At 57.4% G+C, this 20,685-nt stretch overlaps 2 protein-coding genes across 11 annotated transcripts; both read right to left on the minus strand.

The window, feature by feature from the left end:
- Window positions 1-239: 239 nt before the first annotated feature.
- Window positions 240-1,252, minus strand: INAFM1 (InaF motif containing 1). The gene has a single exon (XM_032169350.2). It carries the CDS (start codon window positions 1,179-1,181, stop codon window positions 651-653), a length of 531 nt encoding a protein of 176 aa, XP_032025241.1. The 5' UTR covers window positions 1,182-1,252; the 3' UTR covers window positions 240-650.
- Window positions 1,253-1,314: 62 nt separating this feature from the next.
- CCDC9 (coiled-coil domain containing 9) lies at window positions 1,315-19,894 on the minus strand. Of its 10 annotated transcripts, XM_032169346.2 has the most exons (15): window positions 19,791-19,894; window positions 17,981-18,054; window positions 17,721-17,825; window positions 15,947-16,048; window positions 15,530-15,781; window positions 11,375-11,458; window positions 11,115-11,288; window positions 9,272-9,453; window positions 5,612-5,688; window positions 5,377-5,512; window positions 4,879-4,984; window positions 4,417-4,792; window positions 3,954-4,046; window positions 2,566-2,615; window positions 1,315-2,007 (listed from the first exon to the last, which is right to left on the minus strand). In XM_032169346.2, exons 2-15 carry the CDS (start codon window positions 17,981-17,983, stop codon window positions 1,990-1,992), a joined length of 1,758 nt encoding a protein of 585 aa, XP_032025237.1. In that variant the 5' UTR covers window positions 17,984-18,054; window positions 19,791-19,894; the 3' UTR covers window positions 1,315-1,989. The 10 variants fall into 10 exon arrangements, with proteins under 10 accessions (XP_032025237.1, XP_032025233.1, XP_058280835.1 ...); XM_032169342.2 differs by lacking the exon at window positions 1,315-2,007 and having other exon boundaries at window positions 2,154-2,615; XM_058424852.1 differs by lacking the exons at window positions 1,315-2,007; window positions 19,791-19,894 and adding an exon at window positions 19,416-19,518 and having other exon boundaries at window positions 2,154-2,615.
- Between the last annotated feature and the right edge of the window lie 791 nt (window positions 19,895-20,685).

The following is a 20,685-nucleotide window of genomic DNA, read 5'->3' on the forward strand; positions in this document are numbered from 1 at the left end:
TCTTGTCTCCTGTGCTGTAATACGAGGGCAGACACTCTGCTTCTCTCCAGAGACATTTGTCCTTTACTCCAAGCACACAAAAAACTGGGAAGCCCTTCCCACAGTCTGACCTTCAAAGGCCCTGCTGCTGCTAAGCTTCTTCTCCCTACTCCAACCAAGAAGAGAAGGGCGCCTTAAGGAAGCGGAACAGCCCACCCAGGACAAGAGAAACAAAGACCACACCCCAGGAAGGTCTTCCCCAAACTTGGGAGGGGAGGCATCTCTGCAGACAACAGGACAGACACAGCACGAGGCAGCCGAGGCTGTGATTTATTGCAGATGGAAATGGATTCAGGGAAGTGAGGAGGCAGATGGACTGTGGGCTCTGTGCTCAGCAACCCACAGCAGGAGGGGCAGGAGACAGAGCTCAGGATGGGATCTTCCTGATGGTGGAGGACCCGACCTGACCACAGAGGAGCTGCAAGAGGCAAGGCCCCGAGCTGACACCCCCTGGGCCCCCATTCCGTGGGATGACGGCTCCAGAGACGCTGGGCGATGTCACTAGGAAGGAGGCCAAACCCATCCGGAGACGGCGCATCCTCGGCGGCGAGCACAGAGCTCTCGAGGGCTGGCGATCTGGGTTGGTGTGGAAGGGAGAGTTACCCGGGTCCTCACCCCTCCGCGGCCTCTGGCGTCTCTCTGGGTGTCTGGCGGCTCGGGCGGCGGTCAGGGTCGCTGTAGCGGCGGCGGCGGCGGCTCAGCGGCAGCTGGAGCTGGGGTCGCGGCCCGCCGGGGACTCCCAGGAGGCAGGAGACGGAGGCAGCGGCGGGCGCCGGGACAGGGGGCGCGCCCGGGCGGGCAGCACACGGAGGGGACGGCGCGCTGGGCTGTGGGCCGGCTGGCGCCGCGGGAGACCGCGTGGGTACCCAGATGAGACCGTAGTACACGGCGAGCAGCACGGCAGCCAGCGAGACGCAGAGGAAGTAGGCGCAGACTGGCGCCAAGCGCAGCCAGCGCCCCCGCGGGCCCTCGCTCAGCCCCGCGCCGCCGGGGCTCTCGGCGCCGCCGCCCACGCAGCTGGTCCCCCGCATCCCCGCAGCCCACTCGGCTCCGCGCCGCGGCCCGCACAGGCCCCGCCCCCACCCCGCAGGACCGCCCCGCGCTCTAAATCGCCCGCCTCCGACCCCGCCCCCGCCAGGCATGGTCACGCCCCCACACGAGCAGCAGCCTCCGCATCCTAGGCTCACCCCCTCCAGCCTCCGCCCAACCACCGACCGGCAGAGGCGCTAGCCCCGCCCCCCTCGCTCCAGCCCCGCCCCCGCGCCTACCCCCACCACCTCTATCACCGCCACCTCCCGCCACAACACAGTTCTCTTCCCAGACTCGGACTTCATCCAGCTCAGGCGTCTAGCCCGCCTCGGAGCCCGCCCCCTCGTCCCGCTCAAGCCCTGCCTGGAGCCCTAACCCGCCCTCTGTCGCAGCCAGTCTCACTTCTCTCTCTGTCGGACCGTCTACTCCAGCGCTCCAGCCCCGCCCGCTACGCCCTCTGGCTCCCACACTCTAGTTTCGGAGTCCCCGCTCTCCTCCACGGACTCCCGCGCGACACCCCTACCACGCCACCGCCGACGGCCCCGCCCCATGCCCATGACGAGACCCCCACCCGCGCGCGCTGACCCCGCCCCCCGCTCTAACTCCGCTTGTCGATTCCGGCCCCGCCCAGGCAGCCTGGCCCCGCCCCGCGGGACCCGCCTCCTCCAGCACACGCTCAGCACTCTGTCAGGTATCCTCAGCACAACCTCGGGCCCCGAGGTTCCAGCTCTGCCCCTCACCGCAATCGCGCCCCTTCTCCCAGCTCCTCCCCCACCGTCAGCTTTTCCCTCTCCCTAGAGCCAAGGGGTCCAGACTGGGCTCTGGGGAAGAGAGAACACAGCCTGGAAATCCAGATAAACCCCTCCTCACGCCCCCTCCCCATCAAGGCGGGGAAGCTTCAGTCCCCTCCCAGCAGCGTCTTCAGGAATTCGGGGAAGCCTGCGGGAGGGGGGAGGGAAGACGGATCAGAAGGATGGAGGAAGACCCCTTGCTCCCGCCTCTTCCGCCACGGAAAAGCCCGCCAAGCACAGCGACCCAGCCTGCCCCCTCCAGAAACACAGGTCAAAGGTGAGCGGAAGCACTGCGTTTAATACGACAGGGCTGGCGCCCGAGTAATTCAAGCCCTTCGGAGGAGTCATCGGCTGCCAGGCCTCGGATGCAATCCTGGAGGCGGGAGGTTCAGCCCGAAGACTGGCCCGAGCCGCCCAGGGCCTCCATGGGAGACTAGCGCGGAAGCGTCCCAGCTGTCCCAGTGCCGCGACGTCCCCTGTAGGTGGGGCCTGCACCGACTACTGCCCTGGCCCCGCCCGGCTTGCAGACCCTGGCTCCTCCCCCCTTAGATTTAACCCTCTCCTGGCTGGAGTGTGGCAGAAGCAAAGGACAGAGGAGCGAGGCGGTGGGAAGTTAGTGCAGAGCGCGGAGGCCGCGGTCCGGCGGGCGCGGTCAGCGAGCGGCCCCCGTTGGCGGAGGGGCCGCCACCACCTTGCAGAAACGCACCCTCTGGAAGTCGGTGATCTCCGCCGTCTCCTGGCCTTCGGGGTCTGCCTCTGAGGAGAGAAGGGGCTGAGTCAGCGGAGGGGAGCAGTCTTCCCACCTCCCCTCAGGCCCAGGACCCTTCCCCCGTCTAGCCACGCCCCTCACCCAGTTCGAGCCCTTGCCACAGCAGGCTTGGCGCTAAGCGGTTTATGGGGCCCAGACTAATCCTCTCAGCGGACCCACGCAGCAGCAAACACTCCCAACATAACCGTTGACAATCGAGGAAACGCGGGTGTGGCGAGATCTGTCTCCTGACCAACAAGTGGCCCAAGACAGAGCGCCTGGGCCCCCGCGCCACCCACGGCTGCAAACTGTCCTCTCCCATCCCCGCCCCATCTCACGGCCTTCACCAACCTCCACCAAGCCAGTCCTAGAGGACCCGCCCTCCCCTTTCCTTCGCCAACGCCTGCTATTCTAACCAGTCCTTCCTCGGCTCTGCCCCCCAAATCCTAATCCCACTCTGGGGGAAGGGGAGGCCATCTGAGTTTCGAAATCTTACTCCTACGGAGTATAGGTGGAGAGCGGCTCGGCCTCTTGCTCGCACTTTGTCGGTCCCAAAACGCTGATCGGGTCCGCATGTCTATTCTAATTTGCCCCACTAGGTTGCACCTCAAAACTCTAATCCCAGCCACAGTTAAGTCCAGTTTTCTGCCCTTGCCCATCTCTTTGGCCTTTTCGAGCCAGTTCAAATTTCAAAGTCTGCCTCTAGCTCCTGCCCTAGTACACCAACGCCAACCACTTTTTTGTTTGTTTTTTGAGACGGAGTCTTGCTCTGTCGCCCAGGTGGGAGTACAGTGGAGCGATCTCGGCTCACTGCAGCCTCCGCCTCCCAGGTTCAAGCGATCCTCCTGCCTCCCAAGTAGCTGGGATTACAGGCGCATGCCACCACGCCCGGCTAATTTTTTATTTTAGTAGAGACGGGGTTTCACCTTGTTGGCCAGACTGGTCTCGAACTCCTCACCTCAAGTGATCTGCCCACTTCAGCCTCCCCAAGTGCTGGGATTACAGGCATGAGCCAAAGCATCCGATCCACACCCCATTACTCTTAAACCAGTGCTTTCCAAAACCCCTGAGCTCAACTCCAAAATTCTAATCCTTTCCTTAACCCCACCTCCTCAACCTCCATACCCAATTCCTATTGGCTTGGCCCATAAAGTTGCCCCTTTGCCACACCCCTGCCACCCGGCTCCAGCCACCCATCCCTATCCGAGCTCACCCTTTTCACCTCACCTCTATGGTCCAACTGCTACCTACACACACTCAACCCACTCCCCCCAAGTCCTCTGCCCCTCAGCCCCAGAGAAAGAGGAAGAAGCGGCCTCCACCCCCTGCCCCATGCACTCCCCCACCTGGAGTTGCCTCAGACCCTTCCTCTTCAACTTTCTGGGTTCCTCGGAGGCTGGGCCCACTCTCCAGGGAGGCAGGGGCTGACTGGCCACCTCCTAGGGAAGGGGAGCCCCCAGTCAAGCCCCCTTTCCCGCCTGACATCTCCCCACCCCAAGAGAGAAGGCCCAGGGGGAGTTGAAGGGGGTACAAGGACACACCTGGGGGAATGTCATTTGAGAATGTGAATTCTTTATTGGGGAGGGGGCTCGAAGGGCTGGGGCAGGCTCTGGGAGTGGGCATTCCAGAGACGGGCATGACAGTACAAAACAGCATGGGCTGCGCCACCCCCCCCAGCCGACAGGGCTGTGGGGCACACTGGGTCCCAGGGCCCAGCCCCCAAGGGTCCCCCACCAGCCACACCCTTCTAGCGCGCACACACAGACACACGCAGCCAGCTTCATACACTCTCAAAAGGCCAGGCCTCACCCAGAGAGAAGGCGCCAGCCGGGTGGGTGGTCCGGGGAGAATTCAGCTCCACCTCTTCGCCCCAATCGGACACGGGCTGGTGGCCACTGGGTGGTGAGAAAGGGCTGGAAGGCGTGCCAGGGGCCTGGGGCTCTGGCAGGGGCTTCTCCAGACTGAAGGGGACTCCGTGGGCCTGCTCACTGCAGGGGCTCCCGGTGGGGGCAGCCTCTGGGGCATGGTGGTCTTGGGCTGGTTCCTCCTCCTCATCACCTTCTTCCGCCTCGATCTCCTCCTCCTCATCTTCACTTATGTCCTCCCATTCTTCATCCTCTTCCCCCTCATTCTCTTCCCCCTCGTCTTCCGGAGGCCGGTGGGCAGGAGCTGGGATCTCGGGTGGCTTTGGGGACACAGGCAAGTCAGGGCAAGGCACAGGTCCTGAGCCCCCACCCCAGGCCCATGCCCTGAACCGTAGCCCAGCCTCACCTGCGTGGGTGTCTCCTTGGGGGAAGCCTCAGGGGAATTAGGCTGTGGCGCCTCAGGGGCTGGGGATGCTGCCCCTTCTTTTGTCTCCCAGCGGTCATCATGGTCACTAGAGGGAACAGAGGGAGGGGTGATGCCTGGGTGGAGAGTAGACAGGAGGAAGGGGCTTCCTGCCTCCACCCTCCCTAGGGAGGAGCTGCCCAGAGCATCTGGCATGTTGGAGCACTGAGGGAATGTCGGATGTCTGTCCCCAGGTGTCAAGGACAGATAGATAGTGGGGCAGGTGGCAGGAGAGGAGATGGGTGAGGGCAGAAAGGGGACGGATGAGGGTAAAACCAAAAGCCAGATCCCAAGCCCCTCAAACCACGGACCTGCGAGATAGACAGGCCAAGACAAAAACAGGGACAGACAGATGTACCCACACCTTCACAGCAAGCCAAAGAAGAGAACACCCTGCGGAGAGCCCTGGGGGTGTGCAAGCCTGCAGAAGGGGTGCCCCACCTGTAGGCCCGGGGCGCTGCCTTGGCCTGGGGCCGACTGCTCTTTCTCCTTCTGCGGCTGCTGGCCTCAGCTTTGTGCTGGGACAGGAACTCCCCAAAAGTAGGGGGCTTCGGGGGCCGGGCCCAGGCCTGGTCATCTGCAACAGAACCCAGGTGTCGTCGGGAAGGGAAGGTGTGACACACACCACCCCTGACTCCCAGACCGAGCCTCGGCTCATCCAAGGGCACCCACTCACCATAGCGGTGGGATGGTTCGTGGGCAGGGACTGGGCCATCCTTGAACCTGAGGGAAAGATAATGGGTGACCGGGCAGCTGGGGGAACAGGGTAACAAGAGGATCAAGAAGATGGGAGAGATCAGGGTCAGAAATCAGATCAGAGACAGACGGTCAACCAGAGAGGGGTCACTAGAAGTAGGACAGGGCCGGGCATGGTGGCTCAAGCCTGTAATCCCAGCACTCTGGGATGCTGAGGCAGACAGATCACTTAAGCCCAGGAGTTCAAGACCAGCGTGGTGAACATGGCAAAGCCCCACCTCTACAAAAAATATAAAAATTAGCTGGGTGTGGTGGCACGCGCTTGTAATCCCAGCTACTTGGGAGGCTGAGGAGGGAGGATCACTTGAGCCTCGGAGGTCAAGGCTGCAGTGAGCAGTAATCAAGCCACTGTACTCGAGCCTGGGTGACAGAGGGAGACCCTATCTCAAAAAAAAAAAAGGATAGGAAGGACCAGGTGATGGGCAAAAGGCAAATTTGACAGCATAGTGACAAATACAAAAAGATTCAGAATGTGGGTGCCAAAACAAAAATTTGGGGGGATCACCACAGACCCTTGCCCAAGTACATGACCCCCAACTCCCTGTCTGACCTTTCCCACCAGTCTCTCTCACCTCTCCAGCTAAGCAGGCTCTTCCACCACACCTAGCTTCTGCCTCAGGGCCTTAGCGCCTGCTCCTGGAACATTCTTCCCGCATTTTTCACTGGCTCACCTCCTCACCTCCTTTCAGGGCTCCGCTCAGAGGCCTTCCTGAACCCCCAGCTAAGATAATATTAGGGCTGGGCATGGTGGCTCACGCCTGTAATCCCAACACTTTGGGAGGCCACGTGGGTGGATCACCTGAGGCCAGGAGTTCGAGACTAGGGTGAAACCCCATCTCTACTAAAAATACAAAAATTAGCCGAGCTTGGTGGTGGGCACCTGTAATCTCAGCTACTCAGGAGGCTGAGTCAGGAGAATTACTTGAACCCAGGAGGCGGATGTTGCAGTGAGCTGAGATCACACCACTGCACTCTAGCCTGGGCAATACAGCAAGACTCACTCTCAAAAAAAAAAAAAAAAGATAATATTATTACACAGATTATCTAAGTCTAAAATTCTAACCTCCACCCTGGCTGCTTACTCTGCATCATTATCCTTCCAGGCCTAACATTAGACCTCTTAATTACCCACCTTGCCCACTACACTCTTAGTTCCAAAAAGGCAGAAATGTTTTGTTTGCTGCTGTTCACCTAGAACCTTCCATGACATAGAGGAGGACTCAAATATATGCTGATGAAAGCAAGATACCATGCATTTTTTTTTTCTTAGAGATAGGGTCTTGCTCTGTGGTCCAGGCTGGAGTGCAGTGGCATCATAAAGGCTCACTGCAAACCTCCTGGGTTCAAGCAGTCCTCCCGCCTTGGCCTCCTCAAGTGCTGGGATTGTGGGGATTACAAGCATGAGCCACCATGCCTGGCCCAGACACACATTATTTATTTTTTTTTTTTTTTTTGAGACAGAGTCTCTCTCTGTCGCCCAGGCTGGAGTGCAGTGGCGTGATCTCAGCTCACTGCAAGCTCCACCTCCCAGGTTCACGCCATTCTCCTGCCTCAGCCTCCCAAGTAGCTGGGACTACAGGCACCCACCACCACACCCGGCTAATTTTTTTTGTATTTTTAGTAGAGACAGGGTTTCACCGTGTTAGCCAGGATGGTCTCAATCACCTGACCTCGTGATCCACCTGCCTCAGCCTCCCAAAGTGCTGGGATTACAGACGTGAGCCACTGTGCCTGGCCCACATACACATTATTAATCAGACTTGTTGCAAACTGCTTTTGGGACACACAAGAAAAACAAATACTTTCTCATTGTGAATGCTGAGAACATCTCCCCAAAAGCCCAGCTGCCTCCTCCTTAGGAAGATCAGCTATAGTATCTGTGCAAATTATTTCTCACACTCGGACAGGCTTGGTTCACAATCCACAAGAAAATGCTTCCCGACCACTGGGCAAACAGACAAAATCCTCCTTAGCCAAAGCCAAAAAACAAGTTATAGGTGAATGAAAACTTTCAACACAGGAAAGAATGGGGGATGAGGTAAAACCTAAAGTTGCTGATCTTTAAATACTGCTATTTATCGGCTCTTCCAGAACCTTCTCCTTCTTGGTTATGGAAGTTGGTTCCCATGACGATGATGCAATGAGGGCTTTGCTTTAAGTCTGACTGAATCGGGGGACACAGTCAAACTTGAGGTTAACAATGCCACTGAGATAACTAGGTGATGATGCCGGGCGCAGTGGCTCACACCTGTAATCTCGGCACTTTGGGAGGCTGAGGTGGGCGAATCATGAGGTCAGGAGTTCAAGACCAGCCAGGCCAACATGGTGAAACCCCACCTCTACTAAAAACACAAAAAATTGGCTGGATGTGGTGGCACGTGCCTGTAATCCCAGCTACTCAGGAGGCTGAGGCAGGAGAATCGCTTGAACCCAGGAGGAGGAAGTTGCAGTGAGCCGAGATCACATCACTGCACTCCAGCCCGGGCAACAGTGCGAGACTCCGTCTCAAAAAAAAAAGTAAAAAAAGAAGGTGATGGTGAGGCATGGAGAGACATTCAGGGATCTGAGTTGGTGGGGACAGGTCAGAGGCTGGCGGGAGGATGCAAAGGTCTAATGCTGTTAAACAGCCTTCACGCCCTCCCTGCATTGGAACTGACGTCCCTGCCGCCACCGGTGTTCCTATCCACTGGAGTGGGCAGAGCTTACTTCCCCACCCCAGTGAGGCGGGGTGTGCTGGCGAACACAACTGGGCACTGTGCCTGCTTGTGCATCTGCCCGTGTCAGGGCAAGCGCTCCCCAGGCAGCTGCTGCCCTCAGCCTGGACAACAGAATGAACACCGTGGCACAGAGTGAATTCACCCTGCCGCGAGGAGCCAAGCCCAGAGGGACGCACAGCTTAGTGTCCAGCCTGGATCAGCTGAGCCCAGCACACCCGTGAACACAGAAGAAATCCTCTCACCCCAGCTGCTCAGGAGGCTGAGGCAGGAGAATTGCTTGAACCCGGGAGGCGGAGGTTGCAGTGAGCTGAGATCCTCCCACTGCACTCCATCCAGCCTGGGTGACAGAGCTAGACTCTGTCTCCAAAAACAAAAAGAAAACCAGAAATGCTCAGCCGGGCACGGTAGCTCACGCCTGTAATCCCAGCACTTTGGGAGGCCAAGGCAGGCGGATCACAAGGTCAGGAGATTGAGAGCATCCTGGCTAACACGGTGAAACCCTGTCTCTACTAAAAAATACAAAAAATTAGCCGGACGTGGTGGCGGACGCCTGTAGTCCCAGCTATTCGGGAGGCTGAGGCAGGAGAATGGCGTGAACCTGGGAGGCGGAGCTTGCAGTGAGCCGAGATCACGCCACTGCACTCCAGCCTAGGTGACAGAGCAAGACTCCATCTCAAAAAAAAAAAAAAGAAAGCCAGAAATGCTCTCATGTGCCGCTAAGCTCCGGCAGCTGGTACACGGCATCTCAGGATACTTAGCAGTCACTCGCTCATGCACAGCAGGAAAAACCAGAGGCATAGGACTTAGAAGTCAGGACCAAGGTCAAGGTGCCACACGGGGAGAGAAGCGGGGAGGAGACTCACATCCCATCGGTCTTCTCGGCATCCCACTCACGCCGCCACTGGCCAGTGGGCTTACGGTGCCTCTGCAGACGCTCCTGGTCGATCTTCTCCCTCTCCTGCTTCCAGCGCAGGTACTCCGACCGCTCCCGGCCCGTCATGGACAACGTCATGTCTCCAGCACTGCCCATGCCAGCTCGGCGGCCCTGCCCCCCAGCCCACAGGGAGTCAGGGCGCTGTCCCGCACCCCACCCCGCCCCTAAGCCCCGAGGTACATCCACTTGCTCAGGGTCACACACAGAAGCGATGACAAGGCAGAGATCACAACCAAGTAGGCTCAGGTGGCACCTCCTCAGAGAGGCCCTCTCAAATCTCCTAAGTAGCATCCCTCTGTCCCCTCAGCTCCTGGATTTTTCTCCACAACACTTGGCAGGACCTCACATCTTACTATATTTTATTTACTCAGCTCCCACCAGAAGAAACCTCATCAAGGCAGGGACTCTGCCTCCAAACTCTTATCCCGCTGGGCGCGGTGGCTCATACCTGTAATCCTAGCACTTTGGGAGGCCAAGGCAGGCGGATCATGAGGTCAGGAGATGGAGACCATCCTGGCTAATATGGTGAAACCCTGTCTCTACTAAAAATACAAAAAATTAGCCAGGCATGGTAGCGGGTGCCTGTAGTCCCAGCTATTCGGGAGGCCGAGGCAGGAGACTGGCATGAACCCAGGAGGCAGAGCTTGTAGTGAGCCGAGATCGCGCCACTGCACTCCGGCCTAGGCAACAGGGCAAGACTCCATCTCAAAAAAAAAAAAAAAGGCCAGGCGCAGTGGCTCATGCCTGTAATCCCAGCACTTTGGGAGGCTGAGGCGGGCGGATCACGAGGTCAGGAGATCGAGACCATCCTGGCTAACATGGTGAAACCCCATCTCTACTAAAAATACAAAAAATTAGCTGGGCATGGTGGTGGGCGCCTTAGTCTCAGCTACTGGGGAGGCTGAGGCAGGAGAATGGTGTGAAGCCAGGAGGCGGAGCTTGCAGTGAGCCGAGATCACACCACTGCACTCCAGCCTGGGCGACAGAGCAAGACTCCATCTCAAAAAAAAAAAACAACTCTTATCCTCAACACCTAAAACAGTGCCTGGCACATAGTAAGTGCCCAGTAAACAATACTGTTAGTAACAAGAAAACCCTCAAACATACCACAAAGCTGTAACAACCAGAGCCACATGGTACTGACAGAAGAACCAACAGACGGACAATTTAGGGGTGGACCACCAAGTGCAAGGACACTGCCCCTACCTCCTCTTCCAGGCCAGGTCCCCACCCCTCACACAGCACCTGCCATGTGGTAGGTGCCTCATAAATGCTGGTGTCTTAACAATAAGAACAATGAGGGGAGATTTACCTTAGCAGGAAACAAAACATACCATAAATCCTTAACAATCAAAATCCTGGCCAAGCACGGTGGCTCATGCCTGTAATCCCAGCATTTTGGGAGGCCGAGGCAGGTGGATCACTTGAGGTCAGGAGTTCAAGACCAGCCTGGCCAACATGGTGAAACCCCATCTCTACTAAAAATACAAAAAAATTAGCCAGGTGTGGTGGCACTTGCCTGTAATCCCAGCTACTCGGGAGGCTGAAGCAGAAGAATTGCTTGAGCCCAGGAGGCAAAGGCTGCAGTGAGCTGAGATGGCGCCACTGCACTCCAGAATGGGTGACAGAGCAAGACTCCATCTCAAAAAAAAAAGTCCTATGCTATGGCACAAAAAAGGAGAGGCCCCATGGCCCTGATCTGTCTGGTTCCTGCTGCGCAGTCCCCATCAGAGCCCTGAGAGCCCCGGGGTGTCCTCACCGCCAACACCCACCTGCCGCTCGTGCTCAAGGCCACAGCGCACCCGCTCGAAGTCGGGCCCCCCCCAGTTGCGGCCATGCCGGCGGCTGTCCTCCCGGCGGTCCCGCTCAGACTCCTCCAGGGGCCCACTGCGTCGTCGGGGGTCGTCCAGGAAGTTCCGCACTGGGTTGGGTTCGAGAACCCCTTCCTGCAGGCAACGGAGCAGGGGGTTGGCACGGGCTCCCCGCAGCCCAGGCAGCTCGGCCCTGCCTCGGGGACACCCGCGCCACTGACCCGCTGGTTGCGCTCATACTCGGCGATCTTCTCCATCTCCTCATTCATCTTCTCAATGTTCTGCCTGCGCCGCTCCTCCCACTCCTGGGGGGATAAAAATAGGGACACCCAGCTTCAGGGAGAACTATTAAGCCACTGGTGCAGGAGAGGGGCTGCCCAGCAGGCCTGAGGCTCCTCTCCTCGGACTGGCCTGCTGGCGTCTGAGCATTTGCTCTCAGCATGCTCCGGGTCAGCAGTGAACTGATGAGGCTGGCTGGCCAGGCCTAGACCATGCGAACAACACAGTATACGCTGCACTCGCTTTCCTACTGGGGAGTCTGGAATTTCAGTACATACTAGACAGAAGGGGCCTGCGTTCAAAACTAGCCTCCAGGCTGACATGGTGGCTCACACCTCTAATCCAAGCACTTTGGGAGGCCAAGGCAGGAGGATTGCTTGAGCCCAGGAGTTCAAGGCCAGACTAGGCAACATAGCAAGACCCTATCTCTACAAAAAATTTTAAAAGTGGCCGGGCGCGGTGGCTCACGCCTGTAATCCCAGCACTTTGGGAGGCCAAGGCAGGCGGATCACGAGATCAGGAGATCGAGAGCATCCTGGCTAACACAATGAAACCCTGTCTCTACTAAAAAATACCAAAAATTAGCCAGACGTGCTGGCGGGCGCCTGTAGTCCTAGCTACTCGGGAGGCTGAGGCAGGAGAATGGCGTGAACCCAGGAGGCGGAGTTTGCAGTGAGCCGAGATGGCACCACTGCACTCCAGCCTGGGCAACAGAGCGAGACTCCGTCTCAAAAAATAAATAAATAAATAATAAAATATATAAAAATAATAGGCTGGGCGCAGTGGCCCACGCCTGTAATCCCAGCACTTTGGGAGGCCGAGGTGAGTGGATCACCTGAGGTCAGAAGTTTGAGACGAGGCTGGCCAACATGGTGAAACCCCGTCTCACTAAAAATACGAAAAAATTAGCCAAGCATGGTGGTGGGCGCCTGTAATCCCAGCTGCTCAGGAGGCTAAGGCAAGAGAATCGCTTGAACCCAGGAGGTGGAGGTTGCAGTGAGCCAAGATTGCGCCACTGCACTCCAGCCTGGACAACAGAGTAGGACTCTGTCTCAAAAAATAAAATAAAAATAAAAATAATAGGTTGGGCACGGTGGCTCACGCCTGTATTCCCAGCACTTTGGAAGGCCGAGGCAGGTGGATCACGAGGTCAGGAGTTCGAGACCAGCCTGGCCAACATGGTGAAACCCTGTCTCTACTAAAAATACAAAAGTTGGCCAGGTGTGGTGGTGAGCCCCTGTAATCCCAGCTACTTGGGAGGCTGAGGCAGGAGAATTGCTTGAAACCAAAAGGTGGAGGTTGCAGTGAGCCGAAATCATACCACTGCACTCCAGCCTGGGCAACAAGAGTGAAACTCCATCTCAAAAAAAAAGAATTTTAAAAACTAAATAAATACAATAAATAAAAATAATTAAACCAGCCCCCAATTAAAAACCTGGGGTGCTGAGTCTCTCGTGAACATCCCTGGTAGCCACGTGTTGTCACAATTCAGTGCTGGAGGAATTCAGCGCATCCCCTGGGACTCCACAGGGAAAGGACTCTTGGAAGTTCATGCCGGGTTTCCTCCAGACCTCAGCCCAGATACCCTGCCCCCTGCTGATTTTGCTTTGTGACCTCTTTCACTGTGATATATCTAAGCCATGAGTCTTTCTAGCAAACCACTGAACCTGGGAGTTCAGTGTCAGGGTGCTGGGGGCCCTGGCACACCAAGGTTGCCACAATTATAGTGGTGGTAATAACAGTAATTACTTGGCAGATGGTTAGGTGACCTACCCCCACCAACCACAATCCGTTCTCCCCTTCTTCCTTCCATGGTAACAAAATTTTATTGATTTTTTTTTTTTTTTGAGACAGGGTCTTACTCTGTTGCCCAGGCTGGAGTGTAGTGGTGTATTCACAGCTCACTGCATCCTTGACCTCCCAGGCTCAGCCTCCCAAGTGATTCTCCTGCCTCAGCCTCCCAAGTAAGTAACTGGGACCACAGGCGCACACCACCACGTCCAGTTAATTTTTTTAATTTTTATAGAGATGGTGTCTCACTCTGTTGCCCAGGCTGGTCTCAAACTCCTGGGCTCAAGCCATCCTCCCACCTTAGCTTCCCAAGTAGCTAGGACCACAAGCGCATACCACAGCACCCAGCATTCCAAGCAGCTAGTAACTACTTGTTACTAGTAACCAAGCTAGTAACAAAATTTTCGATGAGCAAATAGCAGCCAGCTGTAGACAACGTTTTCATTTCCCAGTCTCCTTTGAGGTTAGGTATGACCAGGTGTCTAAGTTCTCACCAACAGGACATGACCAAAAGTGATAAAGCACTCATCTTTCCCCTTCCTGTGAACTGAACCGCAACCATGTCGGCAACCCAGCTTTTACCACAGACAATGACCAGGACCTAGGGGCCACCCAGCAACAAAAAGCAGGAACCAGGCCGGGCACGGTGGCTCACACACGTAATCGCAGCATTTTGGGAGGCCGAGGCGGTAGGATCACTTGAGGTCAGGAGTTCAAGGCCAGCCTGGCCAAATGGCGAAACCCTGTCTCTACTGAGAATACAAAAACTAGCTGGATGTGGTGGTGCACACCTGTAATCACAGCTACTTGGGAGGCTGAAGCACAATAATCGCCTGAACCCAGGAGGCAGAGGTTGCAGTGAGCCAAGATCATGCCACTGCACTCTAGCCTGGGCAACAGAGTGAGACTCTGTCTCACAAAAAAAAAAAAAAGGCAGGAACCTGGGTCCCTGAGTGACATCACGGAGTGAGGCCTCACCCCCTGGACCACCCACCTCCCTGCAGGGCTCGGCATACAAGAGAGAAATAAACTCCTACTCCACTTAGGTCGTGAGATTTTTGGAGTCTTTTTGTGACAGCAGCTTGGGATGCCCAATTTCAGTCTAATTCTTTCTTTTTTTTGAGATGGAGTTTCACTCTTATTGTCCGGGCTGGAGGACAATGGCGCGATCTCGGCTCACTGCAACCTCCACCTCCCAGGTCCAAGCAATTCTCCTGCCTCAGCCTCCTGAGTAGCTAGGATTACAGGCGTATGCCACCACACCCGGCTAATTTTTGTACTTTTAGTAGAGATGGGGTTTCGCCATGTTGGCCAGGCTGGTCTCGAACTCCTGACTTCAGGTGATCTGCCCACCTCGGCCTCCCAAATTGCTGGGATTACAGGCCTCGTGAGCCACCGCGCCCAGCCTTTTTTTTTTTTTTTTTTTTTTTTTGATACAAAGTCTCACTCTGTCGCCTGGGCTGGAGTGCAGTGGCACGATCTTGGCTCACTGTGACCTCCGCCCCCCAGGTTCAAGTGATCCTCCTGCCTCAGCCTCCCAAGTAGCTGGGATTACAGGTGCCCACCACCACGCCCGGCTAATTTTTGAATTTTCTTATTCCCGTGTAAGTGCTAGAACCAGAAGCTCACAGGGGAAGTGAGCTGCCCAAGGACAGGTAGCTCACAGAACCAGATTCAACCCATGTCCATGGTGGGCTGTAAGCCACTCAGCTAGACAGACTCCCACCCTGCTGACCTGCACGTCAGTGGTGAGTGAGGTAGTTACAGTAAGATCACTGCTCCCCACAAACAAAGCCGGGGACCAAGACAAACACACAGAAACAGAATGCCACACAGAGCCTGTGCTCACAAGCACACCAGATAGAGACAGCCCACCACAGAGACACACAGTGCCAGAAACGGAGCAGAGATGGGGACAGAGGATGAGCGGGCAAGCGTGCACCAGAGAGCAAGAAAAACAGAGACAGAGAGAAAGGGACAGGGAGGGACACACAGCACTAAGCAGGAGGGGGAGGGAAGGAGGCGAGGAGGAACAAGAAGAGGGGGAGCAGGAGTAGGAGAGAAAGAGACAAGGAAAAACACACGAGCTCTGGGTGTGAGAGGGAAGGAACAGGAGGAACTAGAAGAGGGGGAGCAGGAGGAGGAGGAGGAGGTGGAGGAAGAGAGAAACAGAGCCAGATGCAGAGGCTCAGAGAGAGATGCCGAAAGATGGACACACAGGAGAACTGTGCATCTGAGAGGAGGAACAGACAGAAACAGACAACGGAGAGCCTCAGCCAGGGCTGCAGGCGCTGCCTAGCTCCTACCTTGGATTTACGGTCAGAGATTGAGGTGTCTCCAGCTCCAGAGAGGTGAGGGGAACCCCGGCCCCGGCCCCTCCGGCCACGGCCCCCAGCTCCTCCTCCTCGAGGCTGCTCCCCGGGACTGCCCTCCCAGCTGCGCGATGCTCGGCCCATGCCGGCCCGGCCTCCCTGCTGTGGAGGAGTCCGGCCCCCCTTGCTGGCCCCTGAGGGCCGAGGGGTCCCAGGAGACCGCCGGGAAGGACCCAGGTTCTTCTCCTGGAAGACGGGAGATGGGGAAAATACAGTCACTGGGGCAGGGAGGCATGCAGCCAGGATGGAGGCCACCCACTGGTGCAGGACAGCTGGGGGCTCCTGGGTCCCAGGCCTCAACCCTCTGCCCCTCCCCATCCTCAGGGTCCCGTACCCCAGTGATGAGCTCACCGACTCCACTGCCACGTTCTCCTTCTCCACTGAGCGGCCCTTTCGGGGAGCTGTGACCGCAACTCCCTCAAGTTCAGCTTTCTTACGATCTTCCTCAATCTCCTAGGAGCAGACACCCGGGGTAGGGAAGCATCAGGTGCCCTGTCTGTCAGACGGACTCCCAGACCCCTGAACTCCTCCTAAGTCTGGCCCCAGCCCAGGCCTCTCTCCTGAGCTCTGGACAAGAAGGCCGCTCATATCCCTCAAACCCCATCACGTTGCTGCCCCACTCAGAACGTTCCTGTGTTGCCCACCTCTGAGTAACAGCCTTCCCCACAGCCTGTGGGACCCATGGGGTCTGGCCTTGGTACCTCCCTGACCTCATCTCTCACCCTCTCCCCACGATCACTCCGGCTTCCTTGCTATTCCCAGAACATACCAGGCTCAAACCTGCCTCGGGGGCTTTGCGCCAGCGGATCCCTCTGCCAGGAACACTTTTCCCAGAGACCCTCCAACCCCTCACCTCCTGCAGGTCTCTGCTCCAATGCTGCCTTCTCGTAAGGCCTTCCCTGAGCGCCCTGTGGAAACCAGCTCCCCTGCCACCCTCTCTGTTCTCATCCTATTTGCACCCAGCACCATGTGCGTCTTGCTCACTGTCTGCTTCCTCCACTATGGCAGAATCTGCCTGGGGACAATGTCTGTCTGCTTTCAGTGATGTATGTCACTGACATGTATCCCAAGTCTAGAACGCTGCCTGGCCCACAAGGGAAATTCAATATGCCTTTTTTTAAAATGAATGAATACATGAAGAATGAATAAATGAAATTCATGCCACCTCCCAGATCCCATCTCAGGAAGGGCCACACCACCTACTCAGCGGCCTTGTCCTAAATCCTCCCTCTTCCTCCCCCTGCCCCGAACTGCCCATCAGTAACTGAGTCCCTCTCAACAGCCCTGCCCTGAGCCAGGTACCTCCTCTCCCACTAGGGTTCCAGCCCCAGCTTCCTCCTTGGTCTCTGGGCTCCAGTATCACCTCCTCGCACCCATCACCACACAGCACCCAGAGGCGTCTTCCTAAAGAGCTATTCTGATGGGTCCCACCCCTGCTCAAGGCTCCCCAGTGCCCCCAGGGGCTCCCCAGTGCCCCTAGGACAAAGTCCAAACTCAGCCTGGTGGCATTCAGGGCCTAGCACAGCCTGGCCCCTGCTGACCTGCCCAGGTCAATTCTCTCCTAACCAACCCTCCAACTTGAAGCTCCAAGCTCTCTCTTGCTTCCAACATTTGCACAAACTGTTCTCTCTGCCTGAAACATGTTCCCCTCTCCTTTTCAACTGGCTATTGTCTACTCACCACTCAAGCCTCAGAGTCCACTCCTCCAGGAAGCCCTCCCTGATATCCCCAAGGCTGGCTCAAGAGCCTCCTCTGGATTCCCACAGACCCCTGAAATTTCCTGATTCCAGACTTGTCTGCTCTGGGACATCCCTCAGGACAGGGCTGTCTCCCTGACTAGACGGTGGACCCTGGAGGGGCAGCCCTGGGTCTGTCTCAGTCACAGCTATACCCCCAGCACCATTCAGCACCGGGGCTGGTACAGTAAAGATCTTGGGGAATATTTGTGAACAAATGAATGAATGAATGAATAATGGAATGAAAGAAGGGATGTCAGTCTAAGGCCTTTGACTTTTATTCTGACAGTGATGGGGAGCCATGAAAAGGTTTTAAGGAAGGGAGAGGTGAGAAAAACTCACTGCGGGGAAGAGAGGGGATGGGGTCTCCCAGGGCGGGGCTAGGGCACCTGGTAGCGCCGGATGAGGGCCTCATTCTTCCGCCGAAGAGCCTCGATCCTCTTGTCCAACTCAGCATCCTTCTCCTCCTTTGATTTCAAATCGAGTGTGGCTGCCTGAGACCGGGAGGCAGTTGAGGAATGGAAGGAAAAACCTCCATCCATACCAGGGACTTTCCCCCAGGGTCTGAGAGTCTGCCCCCCTGGATCCCATCCTCCCAAGCCCCCTTCCCCAAAACTCAGATTCTAGAGACCCCATTTTTCAGCCTCACCATTTCGCTGGCTGGGTAGGGCCAAGGTCCCAGCAAACCTCCCCTGCAGAATCTAGACGCAGCACTGAAGGTTCCTGGGGGCAGAGGGAAAAGGACTAAGGCCAATGGCCCCCCAGTCTACTTCATCCTCTAACATACTGTGGGATCCTCACAGCCATACACAAAAAACCCTGTACCCCAAGAGAATTCTAGCCCTCACTCTCCCTCCCTTCAACTGCCACCTCTGCCTTCTCCATAGAAATTTAGACTCAGCCCTTTCTTGATCTTTGTGGACTCACCCCAGTTCCCATGTAAACGATCTAGTCAAACCCACCTTGGGGATGTTCTGGCCCCCACCCCACTGCTTAAGTATCCAACACTGCTCTCCTCCAAACGCAGATTCTAGTCCAGCCGCCACACCCTGTGGTATGAGTGTTACCCCGCGTTCCCTATCTCAAGAGAGTTCTAACTACAACCCCTCCAACCAGCCTGCAGAAGAAAGTTCCAGACCCACCTCCCTGTGCTCATCCTGGTGCCTCTCATATCCAGGCGAATATTCTAGCTCCACCAGGTAAGGTTCAGAAACATCCCCAATCCCACGTTCAAAGAAAGTCCGAACCCCACTCTTACGGGCTGCCCAAGCTCTCAGAGAACATTCCAAGCCCGCGCCTTCCACAGGGACGTCCTAGTCCCGTCTCCAGCGCCCTACGGAAGGTCGACAGCCTCCCGCCTCCCCCGAAAAGATTCTCTACACAGGCCCAAAACTCACTGGCGAGGCTTCCTGTAACTGGCTTTTTGTCCCACTGAATACTCCACCCGCCCCAACAAGGACAAAACTACCCAGGCCAGCCCCAGATTTTCTGTGCAAAGCTCCAGCCTCTATCCGGCTGGGAATACCAGGGCCACGTCCCCGACATCCTGGAAACCGCCCTGGCCCCGCCCACGGCTCGGGAAAAAACTTTCTGGCCCCGCCTTTCCCGCCAGACTTCTGGCCCCGCCCCCACCCATGGGCCATTAATCTGGCCCCGCTCCCGACTTTCCCAGCCACGCTCTTTCCCCGCCTCCTGGCTCCCAGGCAACAGCCTAGACCCGCCCCTGCCATCTCCTATTATTATTCCAGCCCCGCCCCCGGCCTGCCCAGTCAACCCTCTGGCCCCACCTCCGATTGGCCCGGCCAACTTCCTGGACACGCCCCCTGACTCACTCCCACACCTCGTTACGTCAGCATCTGGCCCCGCCCGTGGCTTCCCCAGGGTTCTGGCTCAGCTCCCCACTTCCCCGCCAACGCTCTGGCCGCGCCCGTGGCTCAGACGAAACTTTCTAGCTCCACCCCCCAGCATTCCCCGCCAGCACCCTGGCCCCGCCCCCTGGCTCCCCATTACATTGTGGCCCCGCCCCCGGCAAGCGTTACCCTCTGGGTCCGCCCCCAACGTCCCGGCCAACAATCTGGACTCACTTCCAGTCAGGCAAAACTTTCTGGCCCCGCCCACAGCGTTTCCGCCCGGCGTCCGAGCCCCGCCACACAGCTGTCTAAGCAACACTATGGCCCCGCCCACAGCCCAGCCACAACTTTTAGGCCCCGCCCACAGCCGCCGGCCCAGGCTCTGGCCACGTCCCACCCCGGCCCTGCCCACCCCCCGAAACGGCCCGCCCCGCCAGCGCCCCTCTAGCTTCCCATGTGGGCGTGCTGTCCCCGCCCCCCGCAGGGTACTCCGACCCCGCCCCCGCCGGCGGCTCCCCACCCTGCCCGCCCCTGTTCGCGCTCCTCGCCACGTGGGGCTTCAGGCCCCGCCTTCTCTGGGCGCGCTCCCGGCCCCCTCCCCCCGGTCACCTGTCCCGGAGACCCCGCGGCGTCCGCGACTCCGGCTCCGTCGGCCTCTGCGTCCGCAGCTCCCGGGCCACGCGCGTCACTTCCTGCCTGCACCACGTGAGGAAGGGAAATAAAAAGGGTCACTTCCGGTCCTGTGGGACCGTTTCCGGGAGCTTTAAAGGGGACGTGCCTCCGCGGTGGAGGCGGGAGCGGGGCTGACTGGCCCCCCGGGTGTTCTGCGAGCTCATCCAACTTCCTTCTGCCTGAATTACCAACTTCCAGGAAAAGGAGACACCGTCCTCACTCCCTGGCCTCTACCTCTTTCTTCAAGCTGTTTCCGCCTCCAGCCCCTCATTCCTGGTTTCTATCAGTAGATGCCAAGCACTGAGCACTGACGCCTGGAAGCCTGACCTGGTTCGAGCCCCCTCGTGCCAATGAAACCTTAGAGTTCGCTTTAGAAGCTTCAGATGTTCTACCGGCCGCGGGCGGTGGCTCACACTTGTAATCCCAGCACCTTGGGAGGCCGAGGCGGGCGGATCACCTGAGGTCAGAAGTTCGAGATCAGCCTGGCCAACATTGTGAAATCCCCTCTCTACAAAAAAAATTAGCGGTTGTGATGGCGCGCGCCTGTAATCCCAGCAACTCGGGAGGCTGAAGCAGGAGAGTCGCTTGAACCGGAGAGGCAGAGGTTGCAGTGAGCCGAGATCATGCCACCGCACTCCAGCCTAGACGACAGAGCAGACCCCTTCTCGAAAATAAAATAAAATTCTGGGCGCAGTGGCTCACGCTTGTAATCCCAGCACTTTGGGAGGCCGAGGAGGGCGGATCACTTGAGGCCAGGAGTTCAAGACCATCCTTGCCAACATGGTGAAACCCCGTCTCTACTAAAAATACAAAAAAATTAGCCTGGCGTAGT

This window comes from Hylobates moloch, unplaced genomic scaffold (assembly GCF_009828535.3).
Source record: "Hylobates moloch isolate HMO894 unplaced genomic scaffold, HMol_V3 SCAFFOLD_12, whole genome shotgun sequence".
Lineage (NCBI taxonomy): Eukaryota > Metazoa > Chordata > Mammalia > Primates > Hylobatidae > Hylobates > Hylobates moloch.